The sequence below is a fragment of the Chiloscyllium plagiosum genome, chromosome 5 (genome assembly GCF_004010195.1).
Source record: "Chiloscyllium plagiosum isolate BGI_BamShark_2017 chromosome 5, ASM401019v2, whole genome shotgun sequence".
Lineage (NCBI taxonomy): Eukaryota > Metazoa > Chordata > Chondrichthyes > Orectolobiformes > Hemiscylliidae > Chiloscyllium > Chiloscyllium plagiosum.
In genome coordinates this window covers 24,787,557-24,815,015 of record NC_057714.1, presented here as the reverse complement: position 1 = coordinate 24,815,015, position 27,459 = coordinate 24,787,557, and the positions used below count along the sequence as shown (strand labels likewise).

The following is a 27,459-nucleotide window of genomic DNA, read 5'->3' as shown; positions in this document are numbered from 1 at the left end:
TGAGTTTATTGTTGGTTTAATGAAAACTAATCAAATTGACAAATATCCAATTCACATTTCCATTGCAATATTCAAATCTCAAAGCAAAATTTATAAAGTACATCATGAACTTGAAAATTACAACATTTTCAAGTAAAGTATATCCAGGAATTAGTACTCAAGTATTAAATCCATTATCTTAACAAAAACTCAATAGTTAGATTCTTCACTATATGCAGGTTTATACAATGTGGCTTCACATTTTAAAAGTGTGCTTACTTAGCTTTTAAACCAAGGAAACTTACAAACATGCATGCTGCAAATTTTATCTAGCCATTGTTTGGATGAGGTCTCTCTCTTGATTATTTCTTCCCTATAAGAAGTTTACATAAACTGAAACACAGCAGCCACAAATGCAGCTAATTTTTTAGGAAAACAAGACAGCCCATAACTACCCTGCTGGAAAATCTATTGCTGTAGATCAGTAAAATAGTGAACACAGGCATTGCACCTGCCAACTGCAATGGTCTGTTCTTCCCAATTTTCTTCAGAGAGTACTTCCAGTCAAAATGGAAATGTAGAACTTCTGCTGCACTATTTTCATCCCCACAGCAAACTAGAAATCAAAAATGCAGACAATTAAATTGTGAATGCAACAAAATTGTACACAAATAAACATAAAGACTGTTCTGATTAAATGACTGTAATGAGGTGCAGTTACGAAGGACTGGATATGCAACCTTGTGTTAACAGTTAGAAGATAATGGATAGTAGACATTTGGAGCAGTGTCAAATAACTAAGCAAATTGACTTACAAAATATAGGAAACAGAGAGCTATTGTAAAGGTACATTTTCTTGCCCAAGTTGGAAGGCATAAAGTACAGTTCCACAAAGAGGGGTGCAGGTAAACTTCTTTCCAATTAATAATTTGAACTCAGGAACAAGCAATACAATATCAAATAGCAGTGCAACAGAAGAGTGAAACAAAAGGACATCAGAAAACTTGCAGACGAGACAGTTACACGGTAAATTAACTTTAACAGCTACACGCGAGATGATGCACTTTGGTAAGAAAATTAGGAACGTCAGCTGCATTTTTGCAAATAAGAACGTGAATGGGACTGAAGAGCCAGGAAATCTAAAGGCAAGCAAATTATCTGATTATTGCAGTTCAGCAAAGCATTTAAAATGAAAACAGTCCATTTGGATTTAGTTGTAGAGGTGAGAGGTAGGCCAACTGAAAACTGTATTAAGACTTTTTTTAATTAGCTAAGCGTATTGAAGTATATGAAACCAAGGATCTAGACAGGTTGGGAGAGTGGTCCAGGAAATGGCTGATGGAATTTAACGTGAGCAAGTGCGAGGTCTTGCACTTTGGCAAAAAGAACAAAAGCATAGACTACTTTCTAAATGGTGAGAAAATTAATAAAGCCAAAGCACAAAGGGATCTGGGAGTGCTAGTCGAGGATTCTCTAAAGGTAAACATGCAGGTTGAGTCCATGATTAAGAAAGCAAATGCAATGTTGTCTCTTATCTCAAGAGGGTTGGAATATAAAAGCAGAGATGTACTACTAAGACTTTATAAAGCTCTGGTTAGGCCCCATTTGGAGTACCGTGTCCAGTTTTGGTCCCCACACCTCAGGAAGGACATACTGGTACTGGAACGTGTCCAGCGGAGATTCACACGGATGATCCCTGGAATGACAGGTCTAACATATGAGGAACGGCTGAGGATATTGGGATTGTATTCGTTGGAGTTTAGAAGATTAAGGGGAGACTTAATAGAGACGTACAAAATAATACATGGCTTGGAAAAGGTGGATGCTAGGAAATTGTTTCCGTTAGACGAGGAGACTAGGACCCGTGGACACAGCCTTAGAATTAGAGGGGGTCATTTCAGAAGAGAAATGCGGAGACATTTCTTCAGCCAGAGATTGGTGGGCCTGTGGAATTCATTGCCACGGAGTGCAGTGGAAGCCGGGACGCTAAATGTCTTCAAGGCCGAGATTGATAGATTCTTGTTGTCTAGAGGAATTAAGGGCTACGGGGAGAACGCTGGTAAGTGGAGCTGAAATGCGCATCAGCCATGATTGAATGGCGGAATGGACTCGATGGGCCGAATGGCCTTACTTCCACTCCTATGTCTTATGGTCTAAGGCAGGTGAATGCAATTCAGATACAGCACAGCTGTGATCTAACTAAATGGCAGATCAGGCTTGAGAAACTGAATAGCATATCATTGAATTCACTGCCACTAGAATGAAGCAATTAGTATCTCTGATTATTTCAGCCCACTGTTCTACTTCAAATAAGCAGGCCATGACTGTTAATTGTACATTTCATCTCTTCAGTAAAAACAATGACTGCAGATGCTGGAAACCACATTCTAGATTAGAGTCGTGCTGGAAAAGCACAGCAATTCAGGCAGCATCCGAGAAGCAGGAAAATCGACGTTTCGGGCAAAGAAAATCGACGTTTCGGGCAAAAGCCCTTCATCAGGAATAGAGGCAGAGTGCCTGCAGGGTGCAGGGATAAATGAGAGGAGGGTGGGGGTGGGGAGAAAGTAGCACAGAGTACTCTATGCTCATTTCATCTGTTCTCCACAGGAGATACAGCATCAAAAGAGCATTCTTCAGAATGAGGTCAGGAGCACAGACCTAGCTGTGAGAAGACAAATCTTAACATCTAGCCCACTCTGCTCAAGTTGTGGGTATAATTGAGAAATCACAGAACAACTGATCAAATAATTGATATTTCCATTTCTCCATCTCAGGGCATTCAACTGCAATCAACATGAAAAGGCCAATGTGCAACCTCAAAACAAAATTATCTATTATGATAAGCAAATACAGCAGTTTTATAAAAATAAAACAAACTCAGATTGTAGTATTTTTCCTTGTCCCTGCATATGTTTGTTTCCGAAAAAAGTGACTGCTTTTCTCCCAAAGTTCTTCATACAAAACTGAAGTATCTCCACGGAAGTGTCCCTTTGTTTTTATTCTACAGTGGATGTATTTAGTTTCTGCCCTATGGTTCCAGAGGAAATGCCGTGTAGAAAATCGCATGTATGAAGCAGGACCCCAGCTATTCGCAATATATGTTAATAATTTAGATGATGGAACTAAATACAATCTCTCAACATTTGCAGATGACACAAAGTTGGGTAGGAGGGTGAGCTGTGAAGAGGGTGTAGAGGGGGTATTGCAGTGTGACTTGGACAGGTAGAGTGAATGGGCATAGGCATGGCAGGTGCAGTATTTTGCAGATATGAGTGAGGTTATCCAATTTGGTTGGGAAAATAGGATGGGAGACTGTTATTTAAATGGCTGTAAATTGAGAGAGGGGAATCTTCAATGAGACCTGGTCATCCTAGTAACTGAAAGTAACTGTGCAAATGCAGCAGGCAGTAAATGCGGCAAACTGCATGTTATGCTTCATAACAGAGGATTCAAGTACAGGAACAAAAATGTCTTGTTGCAATTATACACTGCATTGGGTAGTGTAGTTTTGGTCTCCTTATCTTGTTATGAAGGGAGTCCAGCGAACATTTACTTACCAAACTGTATCCTGGGATGGCAGGACAGATTTATGAAGAAAAACTGAGTCAGTTAGGATTCACTGAAATTTAGAAGAATGATAGGGGTGGGCGATTTCATAGAAGCTTATAAAATGTTGGGGTGTCCAGACCCAGAAGACAGGTTAGATGCAGAAAAGATATTCCTAATGTCAGGGAGTCCAGACCCGGGGTTACAGTTTAAGGATAAGGGGTAAACCTTTTAGGACAGAGAACGAGAAGAAGTGTCTTCACCCAAAGTGATGAGCCTGTGGAATTTGCTATCACAGAAAGTGTTTGAGGAGGTAGATACAGCTCATGGCTAAAGGGAAAAGTGGATATTGGGGGAGGGTGGGATTAGGGTATTGAGTTCAACGATCTGCCATGATATATTGAATGATGGAACAGGTTTGAGGGTCAAATAGCCATCTCCTACTCCTAAATTCTGTGTTTCTGTAGAACTGATGGAAGGACTTTGCTCTTGGCTATCATACAGGTGGCTCAAAGTCAAGAAAAACAGATTTAAGTTAGAAATGTAAGAATTATTAAAATGTAGAGCAGGCTGGTTAGTGGAAAGAGGGGTTTCCTAAACTGCCAACGCCACTTTGCCTGCCACACAGAATGTTGAGAAGGACAGTTGTGAGCTTTAACTTCTTGTAGCAGCATCACTGCAGCCAGAGACAGCTAAATATTGTCTTGGGCACAATATCCTATACAGAAGGCCGAAAAGGAAAAAGAATAAGCAAATCAAAAATATTCCTTTCTCAAATAACTTTATCCACAATGTCAAAACAATCAACCCAAAACTGAAGCCTGTGTGATCATTCTGCCTACCATCTTAAGCTGAATATATCAACCACGTTCAATGACTTGTTCAACAATTTATTTTAACAAATGGTTAAGAACAGGTATGAAGCAGAAGGGTATTGGCTGCAGAATCTTAAGATGCCATGGTTAATTTCATTCAGATTTGCTGGCTTGGCAGATAACTGTGCTACCCCCCAGAGCCCAATAAGTTATTTTCTTTGCAGCTATCATGTGGCTTTTGGACATCCATCAAAAATTTCACATTAATACAAATAACATGATATTTATCAATCCTTAATTAAATAGCCATTGATGCTCAATACACCCATAACTCAAAAATTTAAATTATTGGAAGATCCCAGGAATTTTCTTTTGCTTATAAATGTTTTGGCTTATATTCTTCAGCAAAATTCCCTAACTGTAAGAGCAAAATAAAAATAGACAATTAAAAATGATAAGATGAACTATTTCTCCTTTTAAGTTTCCCTACTTTGCCCCATCTCTCAATTTAATTTTTTTTTGAGATTCATATCAGGCAAGTACTATTTCAAGATTCATTTAACATTAATTTTAAAATTTGCTTTTATGTATTAAATCTCCATTCTTCGAGAATTCTATTTGTTATAAAACAGTAGTTAAGTGGCTAAGTACATGTTCAGAGAAATTTTCAACCGATTAAACTTCAGGGTAACTGACATACAAATATACAAAATAGGAGCAGAAATTGACATATCAGCCCCTCAAGCTTGCTCCACCATTCTATAAGTTCATAGTTATCTGTTTGTCTTTCAAATACCACATTCCCATCTATCCCTCAAACTTTGGACCCTTTGCCTCACAAGAAATCATCCTTCTCTGTCTTAAAAATATTTACTGATTCCAACTCATTGCTTTCCAAGGCAAGGAAAAGCAAACACCTCAAACAAAAAATTATCCTCATCTGTCATGAAAGAAAGAGATGCCTCTAATTTTGTAACAGTTGCCCCGAGTTCTGAACTGACCCTTAAGAAGAAACATCCTTATCATACCCACCTTATCAACATAAGTCAGGATCTTCTACAACTCAATCAAGTCACCCCTCTCTGTTTTAAATTCCAGTGGAAACAAGCCAACATTGACTAATCTATCGTCATAGATTAAGGCCTCAAATGAATCTAAGCTTCCACTTCCAATGCATTTACATTCTTTGAGACCAAAACTACACACAGTATTCAAAATGTAGTCTCAGCAATGTCCAGTACAGCTGAAGCATAATAATATATTTACATTTATGTTCAGTTCTTCTCAAAATAAAAAATAGAATCCATTAATCTTCCTAATTACTATATAGGAATAGAAATAGGCCATTCAGCCCATTGAGTCTGATCCTCTTTTCAGTGAGATCATGGAAGATCTGATAATTCTCAACCCCACTTCTCTGCATTTTCCCCATAACCCTTGATTCCCTTCCTGATTAAAAATCTCACCCTTGAATATAATTAGGAAAAGTTGAGGGCTGCAGATCAGAGTCGATAGTATGGTGCTGGAAAAGCACAGCTGGTCAGGCAGCATCTGATCTCCTCTCTCTACAGATTCTCCTATTCCTTGAATATACTTAACCCCAGTCTCTGCAACACTCGGTTGTAAAGAATTCCACAGAATCCCTACCCTCAGACGAAATTCCTCATCTCTTGCCCTTATTTTGAGATTGCGCCTTCTGGTTCTGGACTCTCCCATCATGGGAAACAACCATTCCGCATCCATGCTGTCAAGTCCTATTAAGAATCTTGCATACTTCAATAAACTCACCTAATTCTTCTGTAGCTCAATGAGTACTCAATTTCTCAAGACAGTTCCTCCACACATGGGATCAACCTCAAACCTTCTTTTGACTGCTTCCAATACCAGTAAATATTTCCTTAGATAAGTAGACCAAAACTGTCCACAGTATTCCAGGTCTGGGCTATCTCATGCTTTGGATAGTTTTATTAATATTCCTCCATTTTATATGCTTTGAGATAAAGGCCAACGTTACATCACGTGCTTGATTACAGTACCTGTATACTGCTATTCATGCCACAAGAACACTTAAATATCTTTGCAACTCGACATTCTGTAGTAATTATCAATTTAAATAATATTCTGCTTTTTTTCCTTTATTTGCTCACATTATCGGAGTATTTCAATTCATGACAAGTATTTTGACAGCTTCAGCCATTCCTCAAGATAGCTCATCAACTACATAAAAGGACAAATACGGTCAAAACAAGTTTTCTTAATAGCAATGAGTATAAAGTTAATTCGGTGTGATAAAGATATACAAAATTATCACTTGGGGTTTAAGTTTTGATTTCAACTCTGCGAAGGTAGTTCTTTAAAACAAGTCAGAAAGTCAACTGTTATAGCACCCTAAATGTATCATTTTCAAGAAAACTCACAATTCAGTTAAGGATACTTGTGGTGTTAAATGACAAAATGGTTATGCAGTTTGAGTTTACCACAATGGAAAAAAAGATCGGGGCCATTAGTTTAGATTTGATTTCTGTTCAAAATAATCAGGAGATCAGATTGAAAGAGAAATTTCATTAGCATAAACAAGCCATATTTTCTGATTAGGAGAACAACTTCCACACAACAAAAGGGTTTTAGTTTGTGAAGTGTACAAACAGAGTTGGTACAGAAGTTTCCAAGTTGATCAGAACTTGTTCAAAAGTGTTCAAGTTGTCTGAATTGAAAGGACGTTTCGGCTACCAGAAGCAAAAATAAGTCATAAAACCATCTCAGCCGTTCAAGAAGAACTGGAAAGAGTCAATTGAGTAAGAAATTAATTGTGATATTAGCGACATTTGTCTTTAATCATAATACAAATAATACTTCATAAATAGTCAAGGGGGGAGATTATGCAGCAGTCAGAAATTGGGATTTAGTGGTCACAGATAGAGGAGAGAAAAAGGAATGAAATGATTAAACCAATTAACAGAAATAAGAGACATGTTAACAAAACATTAGAGTATAAGGCAGGATAGGAATTGTGTCCCAAATGAGCGCTCTTTACACAGATGCAAGAAATATAAGGAAAAGATTGAATGATCTACTGCATAAATTCGACTTGGAGGGTATGACAAAAATAAATTCAGAATAGACAAGCATCAGAACAGGCAGAGATTTAAATTGGAACATCAACTTTTGTGCTGATGGGAATAAACAGGCCAGCAGAAATCAGATACACAGTGAATTTCTTGAGAATGTGCCATGATAGTTCTAGGATATATTATTGCAGAAACTAACGAGAGACATTCCACACACAAATTTGGTTTTGTTCATTTTAAATAACAACTTTACAATGTGTGAACATTTACCAAGTAACAAACATAACATCAAATTCAGTATAGTGGTTAACAAGAAATTCAAGATTTGGGTGAGGCTGACTTTAATGTAATGAGATGGATTTTATGCACAATAAAACATTTACCAAGTAACAAACATAACATCAAATTCAGTATAGTGGTTAACAAGAAGAAACTTAAAACATTCTAAAATTCAAGATTTGGGTGAGGCTGACTTTAATGTAATGAGATGGATTTTTTGCACAATAAACTGGGCAAGTCTGCTAATGGGTAAAACAATAAATGATCAGTGGGACATGTTCAAAAAAAGAACATTAATAGGATGTAGAATTATTTCATACACTGAACAACAAGAGCTCTACTTGCAAAAAGCCACACTAAAAACCAAAGAGGAAGAGGGAAATAAAACTAAAGAAAGGTAAACAAAAATAAACAAATCCTGGCAATTGACATTTAATTTGACAATCATGCAGACAAAAAGGACAATATTAATTTCTTCTAAGTGGCAACAGAAACAGGTTTTTCTCTTATAAAAAAAGACATTGACAAATTTAAATTAAATATAAGAGACTATAATTACTTAAAACTACTCAATAAGCTAGAAAACCAAAAGGGATGATAATGTCAGTAATGCCACCCAACAGCAGTCTCAAGATTAGTGGTGAAGATGCCTCTGCTTCTCAGATAGTACAAACAGAGGGACCATAAATGCAAGGTAATGAGAAATAAATCCTACGGGGAACTTAAATAAACTTACTCTTTACCCAGTGTGGGGAATATGTTACGAGGAGTGGTGAGACAGATGGCAATGAATTTAAGAGGAATTAAGTACTCATGAGGGGAAAAGGAATAGAAGAGTATGTTGCCGTTCAGGTTAGAAGAGGAGAGTTGATAGAAGGCTTATGTGCAGAATAAATTGAACAACTGAGCTGAATAGACTGTTCCTGTGTTGGATGTATTTAGGAGTATTCAAACGTAATGTTACATCTAATTATTTTTTGCAGTGCATGGCCAATTCTTTTAAGTACAAAAGCCATTTTAATCTTTTTATGTAGTTGTACACAGGGAACAACTTAGAGGCTGACTTGTGCTTCACCCACACAGAAAGTTCTGGGTTACTGGAGGCTGTGCAGAGAACAATAAGTACATTAAATTGAGTGACCTTGCCAGTTTCAGATACCTACCTTAGAAGGTTGGGTTCTGGCATGCCTGGGTCGCCACCTCTTCTAAAACCTGCAGGAAAATAAAATAAGTATTTACAACAAATCCAAATAGTCAATGACAAACATGAAATATAATTAAATCTAAGCACAGCAATAAGATAGATTTACTGTCTCCATAATACAGCAGAAACTTCATACTTCTTCAGTCAGAGACCAATGGGCAACAAAAACAAGTATTATATACACTGGCAAACAAAATTACAGTAATCAGGTTAGTCTCTATTTGAAGTACATAAGGATTCATGCGCAAACCTTAAACTCCGCTGATGCAAAAAACAAGAAAATCTTTTGATGTCTGAAACATATCTGAAACACTGTCATGGTTTCAGTCCCATTGATCCCTGATTATATTTTTTATTTTGCAAGAGTGAGCTGTACAGGAGATTATCACACTGTATCTTCATCCCTTGGTGACACTACATACCTAATGCAATGAGGTCTTTTCTCCACTGGAATTCAAAAGACAGGTCATGTATAAAATTAGCTTGACTAAAGCCAGTGGATACCTATGCAGCAGCACGAAACACTGGTTTTTGAACAGTGCTACCATTCTGTCAAAGAGGCCACATTGGAGCATGATAAGTAGAAGAATTCGAGACTGGAGTTATCTATGAATGTCAGGGTGAAGGCAGAGCTAGAATTGTACAGTACCTCTCCAGTCATGGTCTAACTTAGTTCAATGCAAATTTACCATAAGTTATTCACTTTTCAGTTCTTTCTTAAACCTTAACTTTTTGAAAAAAATCTTGTTAACGTGTGTCCCTATTCTTTGCCTTTAATATTTATACTCCCAGATCCCTTTGCTCCTTTACCCCATTCAATTCTTCTTTCTCTAATATACAACCTCTATATTTTCTAGCCAAAATGTAAGGCATCACATTAATCCATGCTTACATTTGCCAATGTCAATTGCAAAAATTTCTGAATATCTTTTTGCATTTTGTTACAATTCTCCTCAGTATTGAAAATGCTCTCCAATTCAGTATTACAACAAATTTGGAAAGTGGTTTTGATCCCAATGTCTAAATTGCAACGACAAATTGTGAACAATCGTCCGAATATTGATTGCGAACCATCATTTTCCATCTGATGTGTTGAGTAACTACTCTCTATCTGTATTACTTTTCTATCTGAAATTAAGTAGCATCCTATGCTCCTATTCTCTTACTCTGCATTCTTTAACTTTATTTATTAGTCTATTATGTACTTCATCAAAGGGCTTTTAAAAATTCGATAAATTACATCTATAGTATTGCCCTGCTTACATATGCCATTTCTGCTTGAAATTTTTAATGAAATTGGTAAAACACCATTTGCTCTTTGAAAATTCACTGACTATTTATTATCGTATCAAGACATTCTTCCATTCTCTCCTTTAGTACAAATTCAACATTTTTGCTCCAGTGTTAAGCTGACGGGTCTATAGTTCCCTGGGCATGTTTTATTTTCCTTCTTAAGTACAGTTAACATTTACTATATGCCAGCCTTCTGACACTATAATTTTTTTCAAACTAATTATTAAAAATGTGCAGTAATGCCTCCGGCATCCGCTAGCTTATTTTTAAATATGTGGATGTATCTCATCCAAACCAGGGAATTCTCTGTCCATATGATCAGTTTATTTAATATTTCATTGCTCTATTTTAAACAGTTCTCGTTTCTAATCTCATCGCCCGATGTCATGTCAGCCTGTCCTGATCACTAGCAAATAGTGAATCTGAGTCACTATCTAATAGTTTCATCATTTCGTTATTATTACCTATGACATTATCCCAAGCGACTCTATGCCCATTCTGACTTTATTTTTGTGCCAATAAAATATTTTGCTGTTTGGTTTTATGCTCTTTGATAACTTAATTTCTGAGCTCATTTTGAATCCAATTTTTTTTTTACCTCTTCAAATCTCTTCATCTTTTCCTTGGTCATATTCTTTCCTGCCGGCCATGTAGTTAGTTTAAGTCTCACTTCGTACCTGACAACTGAGAATTTGATTCTGACACTCCATGTTTAGTGCCTAAAACTGGTCCACTCAGTGAGTGACTGAACTGTGATTGGAAAATAGCTTAGTTGTGAAATGTGCTCAACTGCTTTGTATAATAGCTGTATAGGGTTCAAATAAATCTAAACTGAAAAGAGTAAACACACATTCTTCTAGTTCATGTATATTTCAAAAACTGAAGTAAATTCCATACGTGCATTTTGGATGAAATTCTACAGAAGCCAAAAGCGGCATAACAGCAAAAATGAATGCATACCAACACTAATACATTCTCAATTTTTAAATCATGTAGCACCCTCAAAAATTCATTGCTTTCTTAAAACATTTGAGACTAGAGATTCCAAAATCTGCAGTGTTCTTAAGTAGACAAGGAGGCTGGAAGAACACAGCAAGCCAGGCAGCATCAGGAGGTAGAGAAGTCGACATTTCGGGTATAATCCTTCTTCAGGAAACACCTCCTGATGCTGCCTAACTTGCTGTGTTCTTCCAGCCTCCAGCTTGTCTACTACTAAAACATTAGACAGGAAAACCTGTTCACAGGCAGAGGCAAGAGGTCCATTCATTATGTCAGCAAAATATCTTTTATTAAAAAACATCAATCCAACTGCCACTTCACAGAAGTGTTACAGCTTTGAAGGAGGTCATACAACAATTGTATTTGCACTGGCACTCCAAACGAGTGCCACAATTTGGTGCTATTCTCCAGCATTTCCCTATATCATTATACCTTATTCCAATTTAAATAATCATTCAATGCCCTCTCAAACACCTTAATTGAACTGGCTCTCCGATTCTTCCAAGTAGTGCATCCCAAACTCATACTATCCATGTGAAAAAGATTTTTTTGTCACATCACTATTGCTTCTTTTAACAAGTCAGGTTAAATCTATGTTATTCATTCTTGTTCCTTTTAAAAGTGGAACAGTTTTCCCTAATCTACTGTATCAAGCCACCACATGATTTTGAAACTTGTACCTCCACACACATCATTTACTGCAACCGCTGCATCCGATGTGGCCTCCTCTACATTGGGGAGACAGGCCGCCTAATTGCGGAATGTTTCAGAGAACACCTCTGGGACACCCGCACCAACCAACCCAACCGCCCCGTGGCTGAACACTATAACTCCCCCTCCCATTCCGCCAAGGACATGCAGGTCCTTGGCCTCCTCCATTGCCAGACCATAGCAATACGACGCCTGGAGGAAGATCGCCTCATCGTCCACCTAGAAATCCTCCAACCACAAGGGGTGAATACAGATTTCTCCAGCTTCCTCATTTCCCTTCCCGGATGCTGCCTGACCTGCTGCACTTTTCCAGCAACACATTTTTCAGCTCTTGTACTCTTTGCCCCTTTAATAAAACCCAGGAGACTATATGCTTTAATTACAGCTCTCTCCATCTATCATGCACAAAGAGACAGGTCCCTCTCCTCCTAGAACTTATAACATAAAAGCAGAAGTTGCCACTTGTCACTAGTCAGTGACCAAACTCAGCTTCTAATTAATAGGTGTCGCTTGTGACATCTATGGATCAGAAGGCCCAGGTTTTAGTTCCACTTGCTCCAGAGGTGTGCCATAACATATCTGCATATGTTGATTAAAAATATATCTAACTAGTTAATAGGACTATCGTGCAGTTGTAGTGTCCCTGCTTCTGGGTCATAAGGTCCAGGTTCAAAAACCCACCTGCCTTGGAGGTGTACCATAACACCCAAACAGACTGTTTAAAATCACTAACTAGTTAATACAAACTAATGTTTAATGAATTTATTCATTTACAGGAAATACCAATGACTGTAAAGCCAGAAACTTGCCAAATTATTTACAACAGCACAGAGGACATTTTCTGTAATCAGTAATCTTATAATAATCTTGTACAGCACACTGTACAATTGAATGTTTTACATTACAAGCTAATAATTCCATTATTTAATTCATCAAGATAACTCAACAGAAAGAGAAAGAATACAATGCTCACAATTTATGTGTAAGACAGAATATTGTTTCAGGACACACAGATTGAATGAAGGATAAAGTTATTGGAGTACATTCTTTACTGCAGTTCTGAAAGACCGGTTAAAGCACTGCTTTCACTACAGATTAGCAGTCTGTACTACATTAGCTTCAAGGTTTGCAGATAGTTCTATACACTCTTATAGATACACAGATCTGCTCTACAACATTAACTTCCCCAGTACTTTGAGAGCAGGCAGGAATTTTGACAATCTCAAAACATTTAAATTAACGACATAAATTTATTAGGTGCCAAAGAAACTTTCTAAAATTCTTTTTGATACAACACAATAATAATCTAGGCACTTTCCAACCCAAACAGTGCAGGACTGCCTCCCAAAGGATGTTTCACATGGATCTGCATGAGAGATTTTCTCTGTCGAGTTATACTGCTGCACTTGAGCAGATGCAAAAAAAAACACCAACATACAACCACATCCTTAAATACCATCAGAGAAATATCAAAAATAATACACAACATAAAATTGCATATTGCCATTAACAAATGGGATCAGGCAGTAGGAGTCTTCACTGTTTGTGGTCCCAATTCCAAAATGAGTCACCAATTAATTTCTAAAAGACACGCAAGTTCCAAAAAATTCAAATAAGGACTAGACACAAATCACGTGTGGTTTTTAACAACATTATTAATAGATAAAACTGTTTTAAATAACAGTGAAGGAATTTATAAAAAGCTCCCAAATCTGTTTTGTTCCTGTTTTTAAAACTGCTGAGTAAGGAGTGGCAGGTTTTTTTTTAAAGAGAATGTCCCATGACATGATGAAGATCACTTCCATGATGGGTCTTGGAATTTACCCAAGAGGGAGTGACAGCAGCCAACATTTCCTTTTTCCCCACCAATCACAATGTCACATATCTGTAAGTAGCTACTTCAAGGCACCAAGCATTATTGGGACTTGAAGACAGAAGCATGTGTGTAGATAACCACTTTTTTACATTTATGGACACGATGTAGCAATGCAGATTTAATGATAATATTTTACTATAAATATTGTTTTATCAATTAACGACTGTTGGGCTGTAAATTGAGCATTTTACTACTATTGCTGGTGCTTTATTCAAGGACTCTGAGATAATTACAAGCCTGAGGAGTGTTTCTTTCCCATTATGCAGCAACTTGAGTAGAACAACAAATGCTGGAGATCAACAATGTTATCCATCTAAATTGCAAGGAAGAGCTGACCAATTTTTAAACAAAGGTGCGAATCAGATACTGAGATACTTTTAAAAAAAAAGTTTATATTAATATGTCCGATTAAGGGGTAATCATTTAGAACAGGAGAAAAAAATCTTCATTCAAAAGCTTGTGGTTCTTTGGAATTCTCTATCCCAGGGGTTTGTGGATGCAGAGTTAAATATATTGAAGACAAGGAATTAAGCTCAAGAAATGAAATTAATTACTTCTGCTCCTTAATTTCTAATGTCTATATGAAACTGGTCTTAGAAGTATGGAAATAAGTTGTTTTTTAATTCATTTACAGGATGAGAGCATCACTGGCAAGGCCAGCATTTATTGTCCATCCCTTATTAAGAGTCAAACACATAACTGTGTGTCACATATAGGCCAGGCCAGACCAGACAAAAATGGCAGCTTCCTTCCCTAAAGGATGTTTGTGAACCAGATGGGGTTTTTTTAAACAATTGACAATGGATTCATGGTCATCATTAGATTCTTAATTTAAGATTTTTATCGAATTCAAGTTCCACCATCTATTTCACCTTCGGCAATGGCAGGATTTGAATCCAGGTCCCCAAGACATAGCCCTCTATATTAATAGTCCAGTGATTATACCACAAGGCTATCACCTCTCCATAAATTTATGGCACAGAGGTCATTTGGCCCATGTTGAGAAAATTAATTTTTTTGGCTAGTGTGCAACATGCAGCCTTGTCAAAGGCGAACTGATAAACCTTCTTAACTCACTATGAAAATATACAACCAAAGTAGTCAAACTTTAAAAAAAAATACTTTGCCTATTGCTTCCTCCATTTTTAAAAGAAAACTATGCAAACATTAGTCCAGAAGAGAAGGTGAAAATAATAGACAGAACCTCTGCTATTTCCCATTCTGGAGAGTCACTGAACCTGAAATATTAACTCTGATTTGTGTCCACAGCAGCTGCCAGACCGGCTGAGTTTTTCCAGCAATTTCGGTTTTTGTTTCTGATTTCCAGCATCCACAGTTCTTTTTGCATTTTTAATCTGCTATTTCCTCGCTTCTTCGCAGTTCATTCAAACTTGCAAAGTTATCACTTTCTTAGACCTTAATACGTCCCCCCTCAATAGGCTGATAACTTCCATATCTCACTTGTCTTTCTCAATTACATATATGCACTATTTCCCTCTCTTGTGAAAGCATGTGCAAAATATTCATCTAATGGCCATGCTCTTGTCTTACCCCTACAAGGTATGTTATATTCGAAGGTGGAAGTTGAGACCAAATCTTGACTTTGGCATCCTCCTAGTCTTAAGATCGTCATCGAATATCTTTTGGTGCTCCTTAATTCTACTTGTCAATATTTTTCCATGCACACTCATTAGTTTCCCAATGTCCTTTTTAATATCATGCTGCATTTATACTCCTCTCGACTTTCTGCTGCATTAAAATCTCAATATATGAAACCATCTTCAGCATTTTTAACCCTTATTACTACAGTTCCAGTCACCACACTACCAGAAGGATGTGGATGCTTTGGTGAGGATACAGAAAAGATTTTAGCTATGAAGAAAGGTTGGATAGACTGGGCTGGTTTACACTGAAACAATGGAGGTTATGGAGCGACCTGATCGATGATTGCGCACGGCATGAATAGAGTGGAAAGTATAAGGCTTTTTCCCAGGGTGGAGGGTTCAATTACTAGGGGAGACAGATTCAAGGTGGTGGTGGTGGTGGTTGGGGGAAGGTTTAAAAAGAGCGGTGCGAGGCAGGTTTTTCACACAAAGGGTAGCGAGTGCCTGGAATGCATTGCCAGAGCAAGTAGTGGAAGCAGACACAATAGCAGCATTCAAGAAGCACCGAGACGAATGCCTGACTAGGAACGGAACAGAGGGATACGGTTCCTGTAAGTGAAGACAGTTTTAATATGGAAGAACAAAATGTGGCGACACAGGCTTGGAGGGCCAAATGGCCTGTTGCTGTGCTATATTGTTCTTTTCCACTGCTACTGCTTTGAAACAAAGTTGATAGCCCACAGAGTTTCAAAAGATTCATTTGAGCCATGTATTTTTCTTCCTGTTTGTCAAGTTATGAACATTGGCAGGAAGAAGTACAGCACAGCCAGATACAGGATAATGTCCTCTTTAGTGTGGTTAAAACAAATCAGAATAAATGCACTGGGGTAAACCCTTCAAGGGGAGTGTGACAGAGAGTACCATGTTCAGTTTTGGGCATCAGAACTTAGAAAAAAAACCCAAAGCTTACTAAAAAAAATATTTAAAATTATAAAAGAATGTTAGAAATTAACCGCTTTCTCTTAGGATCCTGCAAGAATTGGTGTTGGGCCTACTGCTGTTTACAAATACGCAATTTACAATGTAGACACAGAATCAAACAATCTCTATATTTACCAAACTAGAGTGATGGGGTAATGGTCAATACTGAGGTTGACAACAACAAATTACAAAACAATCACAAAAAACTTGAAATAAGCAGGCATTTAATTGGTAAAAAGAACTTCAGCAATTAAGCCTGGGGTACTACAGTGTGGTACAAAATAATAATTGGAATGTTAAGAATGCAAGAGGGGGGAGAAACAAAGATTGGGAGCGGAGAGAATCAGAGAAAAAAAACATAAACAGATAACCAAATCTGCTCAGAATAAGATGGTAGATCAAGATAGAGATCACAAAAGCAAACCAAATACTGAAGTTAATTTTCAGATCGACAGCACTGAAAAGTAGATAAATTATCTAAACTTTTATGCTTCTTGGAGTACTGTGTAAAATAGGATGCAAACTAAAATTAAAAAGCAAAACTGCAAGTTATACCCATTGGAGAAGGATGAACTGACTGGGTTTGGTTGAGGTAAGCAGCACAGACATATTTAAGCAGAAGCTAGATAAGCAGTTGGCGAGAAAGAAATAGCAGGTCATGCTGGTCAAGTTAAATGAGGAAGGATGGGGGATAGCTCAAACTAGGCACAAATGCTCCAATATACCAATTGTGCTGAATGGCCTGTTTCAATGCGTCACTGTCACAGAGATTTATCACCACTCCTTTGTAGTCACTAGATTAAAATCCTTGTATTCTCAAAAAGCAGTATAGACTGCAGTTGAGAAAGGTTGTTCCCCATTCATGTCTCCAGGGCCGAAATATTTCATAACGCAAAGAAAGGCAGAGGGACAGGTGGTGTGCAGGAAACAGGAAGGCTACAGAAGTACTTAGACATACTAGGTGAGTGGGCAAAGAAGTGGCAGACAAAATACAATGTTGCAAAGTGTGAGGTCATGCACGTTTGTAGGAAGAGTTAAAGCATAGACTATTTTATAAACAGGGAAAGGTTTCAGACATCTGAAGTGCAAAGGGACTTGGCAGTCCCAGTTCAGGAGTCTCTTAAGGTTAACATGCAGGTTCAGTTGGTGGTGAGGAAGACAAGTACAACGTTTGCATTCATTTCAAGATGATTAGAATAGGGAGCAGAGATGCACTACTGAAACTTTATAAGGCTCTGGTCAGACTGTATTTGGAACAGTGAGAGCGGTTTTGGTCTCAGTATCTAAGGAAAGGTGTGCTGGTATTGGAGGGATTCCGGAGGGCATTTGCAAGAAGGGTTCGTTAAATGAGGAGCAGTTGAAGACTCCATGTCTGTACCTGATGGAGTTTAGAAGGATGGGGGGATCAGATTGAAACATACAGAATACTGAGAAACCTGGATCGTGTGGACGTGAAGATGATGTTTCCACTAGGAGGAGAGATTAGGATCTGAGGGAACAGCCTTGGAGTGAAGGGATGACTCTTTAGAACTGAGATGAGGAGGGATTTCTTCAACCAGAGAGTGGTTAATCTGTGGAACTCATTGCCAAGGAGGACAGTGGAAGCCAAGTCATTGAGTGTATTTAAGACAGAAATAGATAGGTTCTTGACTGTCAAGGGGATCAAGGGTTACAAGGAGAAGGCAGGAGAATGGGGCTGAGAAACATTTCAGCCATGATTTAATGACAGAGCAGATTTAATGGATTGAATGGCCTAATTCTGCTCCTATACCTTATTGTCAATCAAAGATGGGCAATAAAGGCTGGTTTTGATGAGAATGTGTATAGGGCAGAGGCAGAGAAAGAGTTAAGTTCTGAGTTTTGTGAAACAAGAGGTTCAGCTGAGCATGACAGATCAGGTAATAACTTAGTTAACAATGGGGTGCTGGAGGCAAGGGAAATGGGTTAACAAGGTGGAAAAGCAGTCATTACGTAGGGCCATTTAACAAGATGAAGTAGCATTCAGTATGTAAGGTCAGTTTAACAAGGTGAAAAGTATTCATTATGTGAAGCCAGTTATTCATTTTGTACTGGGGCTAATGTCCCTGGCTGGGGATGGGGGGGAAAGAGAGCAGGAGGAGATGAGGTTCGAGTCCTCTGCACAGTACTGGGGTTCAAGTCCTCTGGGGTGACTTTGGTTGGGGTCCCAGTCCTTTGCGTGGTACTGGGGTTCAAGTCCCCTGGGGTGGACTTGTTTGAGGTTCGTGTTCTCTGCGCGGTAGTGGGTTTCAAGTCCTCCGCACTGTGCTGAGGTTCGAGCTCTGTCCTTAAGCGAGGCTTGAGCTTTCTGTGCTTAAGTGGGATTCAAGCCCCCCTGAGAAGTAAAATGAGAAGGGGGAGGGTTAAAGTCCCCTAGTGTCAAAATTTGAGGCTCTGCTTTGTTCTTGTGTAGGGGCGGGGGGGGGTAAGAGAGAAAGAGTGTTGCACAGATTGTGGCGTCATCTGGTCCACTGCAAGGCTTTCTCTTGTTATAAGCGTAATTTCAGTGAGAGGTTGCAAAACAAAAATGAGAAACAGTGAAATTAATGTTGTGCTAATACTTGGGCTGAAAAAGGAAAGTTTCAATGTAAGTTGTGCCATGCTGAGCGTGTTGTTTAAAAATTTTGTTTTGTTAAAATACTGGTTCAGAAAATCCCTTCAAGTAACTGTTTTGCCTTGTTTGAATCAGCATCTCAATTCAGTGTGTTTTCTGGGCTATGTAATGGGGCAGATTTTGTTTTTTACATTGAAATTGTAAAACATTATGTCCTTTTTAAAATCATCCAACTTTTAACCTTAAAACAAATTGAGTGAGTGCCTTGAGCCCCTAATTCGTTTCAAATTCTACAATGCCTGTTATTAAAAAAAAAGGTGAGGTCAGTGGTCATGCTTTAGCCAGATGAGAGTATTGTATTAAAATATCTTTGCTGCAGCTGTGTCTTTAATGCAGAGAGTGTTTAGAAAAAGAGCACATTTTTAGCTTGATGTTTTGTTAAGATTTTCTAGAGAATATCAGAACTTAAGGCTGAGCTGTTTACATTGTTAACTATTGTTAAGACTTCACTTGCACCCCTCATATTGCAAATTCAAAAAATGTTGATCTCTACCAAAGTTGCCACTGTAATTGTGACTGTTTTATTTGGGAAGTTTCATTTGGAGAACATATTTTAAAATATTCTGCATTTGTTTCCCACAAATATTTGAGATTTAAATCTGAACTGAAACTGCCTCTTCAATTGCTAAAGCACAGGAAACATTTTGTTGTTTTCTTGCTGTTTCAAACTTTTGAAATACTTTTCCATACAGCTTTCATATTAGCCAAGTATCAATTTATTAAAAGGAAAATAATTTTTGAATAACCTGAACGAGGTACCTGAGGGTTTAATTTTAGGACCATTGATTATTGTTTATAATTGACTGAATTGTTTAGACAGTACAATTTAGAAGTTTATGGATGGTATGGAAGCTGATGTCATAAATAGTGAAAAGCGTAATAGACTTCAAGATAGAGTCATAGAGTCAGAGAGACGTACAGCATGGAAACAGACCCTTCGGTCCAACCCGTCCATGCCAACCAAATATCCCAACCCAATCTTGTCCCACTTGCCAGCACTCGGCCCATATCCCTCAAAATCCTTCCTATTCATATACCCATTCAAATGCCTTTTAAATGTTGCAATTGTACCAGCCTCCACCACTTCCTAATGTTGAAGTAGGCAGACTGAAAACCACCTTGGCAAGGAAGGAATGAGAGGGGAAATGCAAATATACTTTCAGCAGCTAACATCTTCTCTGGAGCTTCTCCATTCACAGGTAAAGCACACCTTCGAACCACTGCCCACCCCTCCACAGCCTAACCTAACTGATTCAACCAGCTTCCCAGTCATGAACAAGAAAAGTGAAGAAGCTAACAACGGTGAAGAGGAGGTCTGTACACTTTTTGTCAGTGGCCTTCCTGCAGACATTAAACCATGTAAGCCTTACCTTGTCTTTTGATCATCTAAGGGATATAAAGGTTCACTGATCAAGCTAACATCATAACAGCCAGTTGGCTTTGTTACATTTAATCAGCAGAGTGGGAGCAGAAGCAGCAAAGAATGCTGCATTCATGTAGTCTGCTGTTGCATGCTCAGTTTCGCTGGTATCCTCCATCTGAAGCATCTCTGCAAGGACGGAAGCCTCATCAGTTTCGTGAAGCATTTAACTGCCCTTATCCAAGAATCCGGATTTCTCCATGGAGTGGTGTGCAAGGACAGAATGGATCTTATCAGGTTGGACTTTGGAGAACTGGCTTGTTTCCACTTGACTTGGAGGGGGTGGAGTGGCAACTAAGGACTGTGAATTTAAGAACTTTTTTCTCCACATGGGAGGATTCTTGACACTCTAATTATTGCAATGGACTGGTAAGTTTTGTTGTTATAATCATTGCATGTTGTGTATCAATAGCTTGTGGCTATCAGTGTCTTATGAAAGCTGGTAATACCATCTTGATTGTTATCAGGAAATGATAAAAGGAGGGACTGAGAATGTGAATAGGATATAAGCAGGCAGGGAAAGAGTTGAGTTCTGAGTTTTGAGAAACAAAAGGTTCAGCTGAGCATGACTCAGATCAGATAACGTACAGTTAACAATGGGGTGCTGGAGGCGAGAGTAATGGGTTAACGAGTTGAAAAAGCAGTCATTATGTAGAGCCATTTAACAAGATGAGGTAGCATGAGGTAGTATGTGATGTCAATTTAACAAGGTGAAAAGTATTCACTATGTGAAGCCAGTTATTCATTGTGTTAACAGCAGATGGCTTAATCTTTACCATTGACACTCACTGATCGTAACAGTCACCCAATCAATATGTATGTTCCCTTATCTGGATGGTCCTCCCTGTAAAATGACTACATAATTCATTGAGAAACTGCTGTTCCAGAGAAGATCGTAAACTCATGTCTCTGTACACATGGGCAATCATTCTCTCTCCGTCCCGGGTCCAGAACAAACATGAAGGAGGTAAAACTACACAGTGTCTCCAAGCATTTTGCTTCGACTGAAGGAGGAACAGGATGACATTAAGGCCTGCAATTCTCGCTGTCTCACTGGTCATATTGCTCCAGACCACTGACCGTCTTTCTGCCGCTCACCACTCTGCTCTTTTACAGGAGGGAAGCAACACAGAGTCTGGAGTAACAATGCCAACAAGGGAAACAGTCAGGGAGTGTGCCAATGGTTGCCAAATATTCAAAGGGAAAACAATAACAGCATCAGTGACATCATGCCTACCAGTAGGTGTACTGATATCTTTCAGACACACAACAATGGTCAATAGCATAAACTTTCAGTTTCAGTGTGGTGACAGAGGAGATAGTGGAATATGAAAGACTTACATCCAAGCACATGTCAAATTCTGATTCTCAGAAACTGCACGAGTAGACCAGATGACACTGTCAGAATATCTCACTTCCCCAATTGGAACAGGCTGAGACTCAGTCAATACTAAGTTATAGTCCATGTGCAAATGGATCAATTACAAAGATGCCAAATGCTGGGAGCCCATGTGTGACTCAGATCGTGATTAAAGTTTACTGTCTCAGAATTCAAAGTAAAATCTTTTGCACATACTACTCCTAAACAATTTTATCAGTATACATTTTAGTTACTTACACATGCTCTCAATCATTCCCGAAGATGAAGTTCCTCATGTACTTCAGGCATCCAAAAACCACAGATTACAAAACAATGGCACAAATAAGCAAGAATGGAGGGCTTTCCAATGAGACACTATTACTCACACAAGATACTCCAGTAACTAGGCCATAGTGCCGAAACAATCTAATTGTAACTCAATATATATTTAAAAAACATTTCATTACCTCAGAATCAGATGATCATCAATAGAACCACTTTGTTGCCCCATTAAAAATCCCAGAACTAACCTACTGCCCAGCAATTCTAGGAATTAGAATAAAGAAATGGTTTTGAATGTTCTTTTCACATTTTTATCCATTTTATAAGAGAAAAAGAAAGGAACTGTGACGAAAAACAGAATTAGTTTACAAAACCAATAAAAAGCCAAATAAATTCCAGCCCAAGTATAATTTATTGTGAAAGGTATAGACAAGAACTTAACAACTAGGAGCAGTCACAGAGACATATAGCATGGAAACAGAGCATTCGGTCCAACTGGTCCAAACAGAACCCCAAACTAACCTAGTCCCACCTGCCTGTGTTTGACTCATATTCCCCCAAACATTTCTTATTCATGTACTTATCCAAATGTCTTTTAAACTTTGTAACTGTACCTGCATCCATCAGTTCCTCTGGAAGTTCATTCCACACACAAACCACTGTGTAAAAACAAAAAAATTGCCTCATCTTTTTTAAAATGTTTCTCCTCTCACCTTAAAAATGTCGCCTATTCTTGAAATTCATTACCCTTCAGAAGAGACACCTGCCATTCACCTTATCTATGCCCCTCATGATTGTATAAACCTCTATAAAGGTTACCCCTCTACCTTACACTTCAGTTAAACAAAGTCCCAGCCTCTCCCACCCTCTCCTTATAACTCAAATCTTCCATTCCCAGCAACAGTCTGGTAAATCTCTTTTGAGCCCTCCCCAGTTTTATATCTTTTCTATAACAGGGCAACCAGAACTAGGCATAGTACTCCAAAAGCGGCCTTACCAACATCCTGTACAACCTCAAATAACATCCCCACTCCTACACTCAAAGGTCTGAGCAATGAAGGCAAGCCCTTTAAGCCTGTTGTGCCATTTAACACAATCATAATTCATCTTATTTCAGCTTCAACTCCACTTTCCGGTCGACTCTCCCTTACCCTTCAACTCATTAGTAATTAAATATCTGACTCCTTGTTAAAATAGTCCATGTCCTAGCATTCACCACACGCTGTGGTAGTGAATTCTACAGATTCATGACCCTTTGAGAGAAATAATTTCTCCTCTGTTTTAAATCTTGCCACCCTTTAACTAAACAGATTGGTCAAATGGGCAAATCAATAGCAGGTGGAATTTAACCTCAATAAATATGAGATGATGCACTTTGGAAAAAGAAACGGGACAAGGGAGCAATCAATGAATGGCAAGGCACTAGGAAGCTCAGAAGAGATCTTGAGGTGCTTGCATAGATTCCTGAAGGTTACAGAACAGGTTAATAGTGTAGTTAAGGATGCATAAGGGATCCTTGTTTTTATCAGTTGTGGCATAGATTATAAGAGCAGGGAGGTCATGTCTAAGCTGTACAGAGCGTTGGTTAGGCCATAGCTGGAGTACAGTGTACAGTTCTAGGCACCACATTATAGGAAGGATGTGATTGCACTGGAGGGAACAGAGGAGATTCACCAGGATGTTGCTTGGGATGAAGCATTTCAGCTAAGAGAGGCTGGATAAGCTCGTGTTTTTTTGGAGTAGAGAAGGTTGAAGGGAGGGCCAGCTAGAAATGTATGAGATTATCATAACTCTCAGCTTTCAGTTGGTTCGAAATAGTTCACTCAGTACTCTCTCCCTAGTGATAATGATTGTTCCAAGTTCCTCCCTTGCTATAACCTCTGCATTACCTGTTAATATTGGGATGGTACTAATGTCCTCCACTGTGAAAACTGAAGCAAAATATTTTAGTTGGGAGCAATTATATCCTTAAACATTTGCCACTGCTCATCAATTGTCCTACTATTTAATCTTCACACCAAGTCCACTAGGGCTAGATCTGGCCTCATGCCTGTGTAACTGTTTTAGTTTAAGTTCAGAATGGTAGTGACGGCCTCCAGTTTCTCATCCTCCAAATGAATCTGAAATTCGAGCACAATATGATCACTCTTTTCTGGAGAATCCTTTACCATGAAAGGAGTTAATCCCACCTCATTACACAGTACCAAATACACAATAGCCTGCTCCTTGGTCGGTTCCTGAACATATTGCGCCAAGAAATAATCTCTAATACAGTCAACGAACTCTCCTTGCTCATTTGAATAAGCTAGTCTATATGCATTTCAAAATCACTTATGATTATTGCTGTACCTTCCTTACAAGCCCTAAGTGTTTCCTGGTTTATACGGTGCCTCACTGCAGGACTACAGTTTGGGGACCAACAGGTTACTTCCACCAGGGATTTCTTTCCTTTGCTATTTCTTACTTCTAACCAGACTGATTCTACCTCTTGATCTCCAATGTTGGTATCACTTCTTACTGATATTTTGGCTTACTACAAAAGCTACACCACTCCTTTTCCTTCCTGGCTATTTTTCCAAAACACTGAATACACTTTGATATTCAATTCCCAAACCTGGTCTCCCTGCAATGACCTCAGTCATAACCAAACTAAACCGATTTGTCTCCAATTGCATTAACTCATTAGTTTTATTCCAAATGCTTCATGCATACGCATACACATACAAAGCCTTTATGTTTATTTTATTATCAAATTTCCCAACATTCTGTGCCTTCCTTTCCTTTTCTGGTAGCAATCAGATATCACTAATCTCCATCCCCAGCTTCTCCTTTAAACTTTGATATTCTTATTTTCCAAGCAACTGAACCCCTCCCCATCCCCCTTCTATCCTCATTTTATTCTTTACATACAAATTTAAAGTTGTTAAAAGACTATGCAAACAAATAGTAAATGATCATGTTTGTACTGATTGTCGTATTTATTTTCCTGTCTACAACAACACCTTTTGACTCCCTTGTCATTCAACTATCAAACTCAGTCTTAAAAAGACTCAATGGCACAGCCTCCATTGTTCTCTGTGGAAGAGAAATTCAGATCAATAATCCTTAGAAGAAAATTCTCATTCTCAATTTAAATAGGAGAAATCTTATTTTAAAATTATTAATTCTAGTATCTCTCATAAGGAGAACCATCCTTTTGAACATCTGCGCTGTCAACTCTCTTCAAAACCTTACATGCTTCAATAAGATCACCTCACATTCTTCTAAACTCCAACTTGTACAGACCAGAACTGTCCAACCTTCCTTGTCGAGTGAACCTCTCTGAACTACTTCTTATGCAACGACTGTATTTCCTTCATTAAGTAAGGAGGCCCAAACTCTATAGTAATCTGTGCAATTGCTGCAAAACTACCACAATTGTATACTCCATTCTCTTTGCAATAAACGATATTTCATTTGCAATCTCATGTTTATGTATGGTACTGAATTTTGCACTGAAATGTAATGTTATTTAGAGAACAAAAATGGTACAGCATTGTCCATAATGGATAGTGAGATCAGGGGAAGCAACTGTATATCTCCAAAATCATAATGGCTTAGTCTGAACCAAGAAGTGTGAGTTTAGAATAGTGAATTCAAGGTCAAATTAGGAATTAAAAGCAAAATAAAAAAAAACTGACTTGAGAAAGAAAATATATGGAAAGAAATAAAATAGTTTAAATTGTTGTCTTGGAGATCCCAAGAAATAAGACTCCACACATATATAAATGATAATTTTCAGTGTCAGAGAAATTAGTTGGCAATAATTAAAATATATCACAACACTAAAACTTCAGCTGCACCAAAATGGGTGAGCCCATTTTTTTGACATGGTTTATTGGGAATTGAGCATGCTAGTACAATAACTTCATTCTATTCTAGGTGTTTCAATGCACAGTCGCTATAAGATATCAATATAGCACAACTTTCAGAGAAGGAAGCTACCTTGGGATAACAACATCACAATTTCCAAACTTAGTGTAAACTGAACACCAGTTTATGGTTAACAGTTGAGCGCCATGATATTATTTCAACAGCAAATTTCAGCTCAATATAGTGCCATATTTTCCCCATGGCAAAATGTATGTTAATTTGAAGCACATGTTGTACCTGCGACCACGTAGTCTGTTGTACTGGATCTTGTTGAGCTATGTATCTCGACAACTAAGACATTAGTTTCCAATATGCATTCCTACTTCATCTGAAAGCAAGTTTGTAGACAAAGGCAAGTCAAGTGTGTACTTGTTAAACGTGCATTCCATCCCCACACTTTCCCCACCCATATAGAGGATTTTATTGCACTATTTCCCCATCAAAGAAACTAAAAACATTTCTTACAACTTAGCAGCAGAAGTCTTAACCAGTTAAAGCATTAACGATTACAGCATATGAATTCACAAGTCTTCTTTAAAGTAAAAAAAATCTAAGGTGCTCCACAAACCTGTGATCAGACTAACATGAACAGCCAAACAGGATGGTTCAGGTCAAAGTAGCAGCTTTCAAATGACAGAGGAAACTGGAGAGGCAATGGATCAGGAAAGGAACTCCATAGTATAGGACCATGATAGCTAAATGCATCACCACTGATGATTGAATGAATGAAAGGAGGAAGATAGGATGCATAAAAGGCCAGAGTAGACAGGCAGGAGACTGGAAGAATACAGCAAGCCAGGTAGCATCATATTTAAAAGGCCAGAGTGGCAGGAATGGTGAAGGCATTGTCTGTAAGTTAGAGAGATAATCGAGGGAAAAGGTCATAAAAATTTCCAAATGCAAGAATTGGAAAATGGACGCATGGAGAGAGTCAAGGCTAATTTTGGTTTGATAATAAAGTGAACGGGACAATTCAAGATAACGCGTGGACAGAAGGGGGCTGAATAAGCTGAAGTTTGAAGGACATGAAATATAAAGGCAGCCAATGGGAAGTACCAAAAAAAAGGAACGGATAAGAGTTTCAGTAAAGAGGTGTTAAAGCAGGAATGATGGAAATATAGGTGGTGAAGGACATGGGACGGTAATTTAACTGAGGTCTAACACAACGCCGCCGTCCAGAACTCCCTGATCGTAGGCACAGCAGTGAGGCTCGCGGTGCCTGAACTCCGGGACAGGCCCCTCACCTTCGACCCGGGGTCCCCCGCTACATCACACCCCACCCCCACTTCCTCCCCTCCCCCATCGCCCAGACTGACCCAGGTACAGGATGGTCGGGATGAATCCCCAACGGATGACGAACTGTCCGCAGCGGAATACCTGCTGCAGCCGCTGTTTGGTTTCTTTACTCATTTTGACCATCCTTGCCGGGATTTCTGTGCACGCTGCCGGCAGCAGGAAGCCCTTCAGCGGAAAGGCGATCGCAAACGGAAATGGTCCG

The 27,459-nt window shown here is 38.5% G+C and overlaps 1 protein-coding gene across 1 annotated transcript; it reads right to left on the bottom strand.

Annotated features, from left to right (window-relative positions):
• tomm7 (translocase of outer mitochondrial membrane 7 homolog (yeast)) lies at window positions 1-27,459 on the bottom strand. Its single transcript, XM_043689762.1, has 3 exons — window positions 27,278-27,459; window positions 8,851-8,899; window positions 1-595 (listed from the first exon to the last, which is right to left on the bottom strand). The coding sequence occupies exons 1-3, from the start codon at window positions 27,378-27,380 to the stop codon at window positions 580-582; spliced, it is 168 nt and encodes a 55-aa protein (XP_043545697.1). The 5' UTR covers window positions 27,381-27,459; the 3' UTR covers window positions 1-579.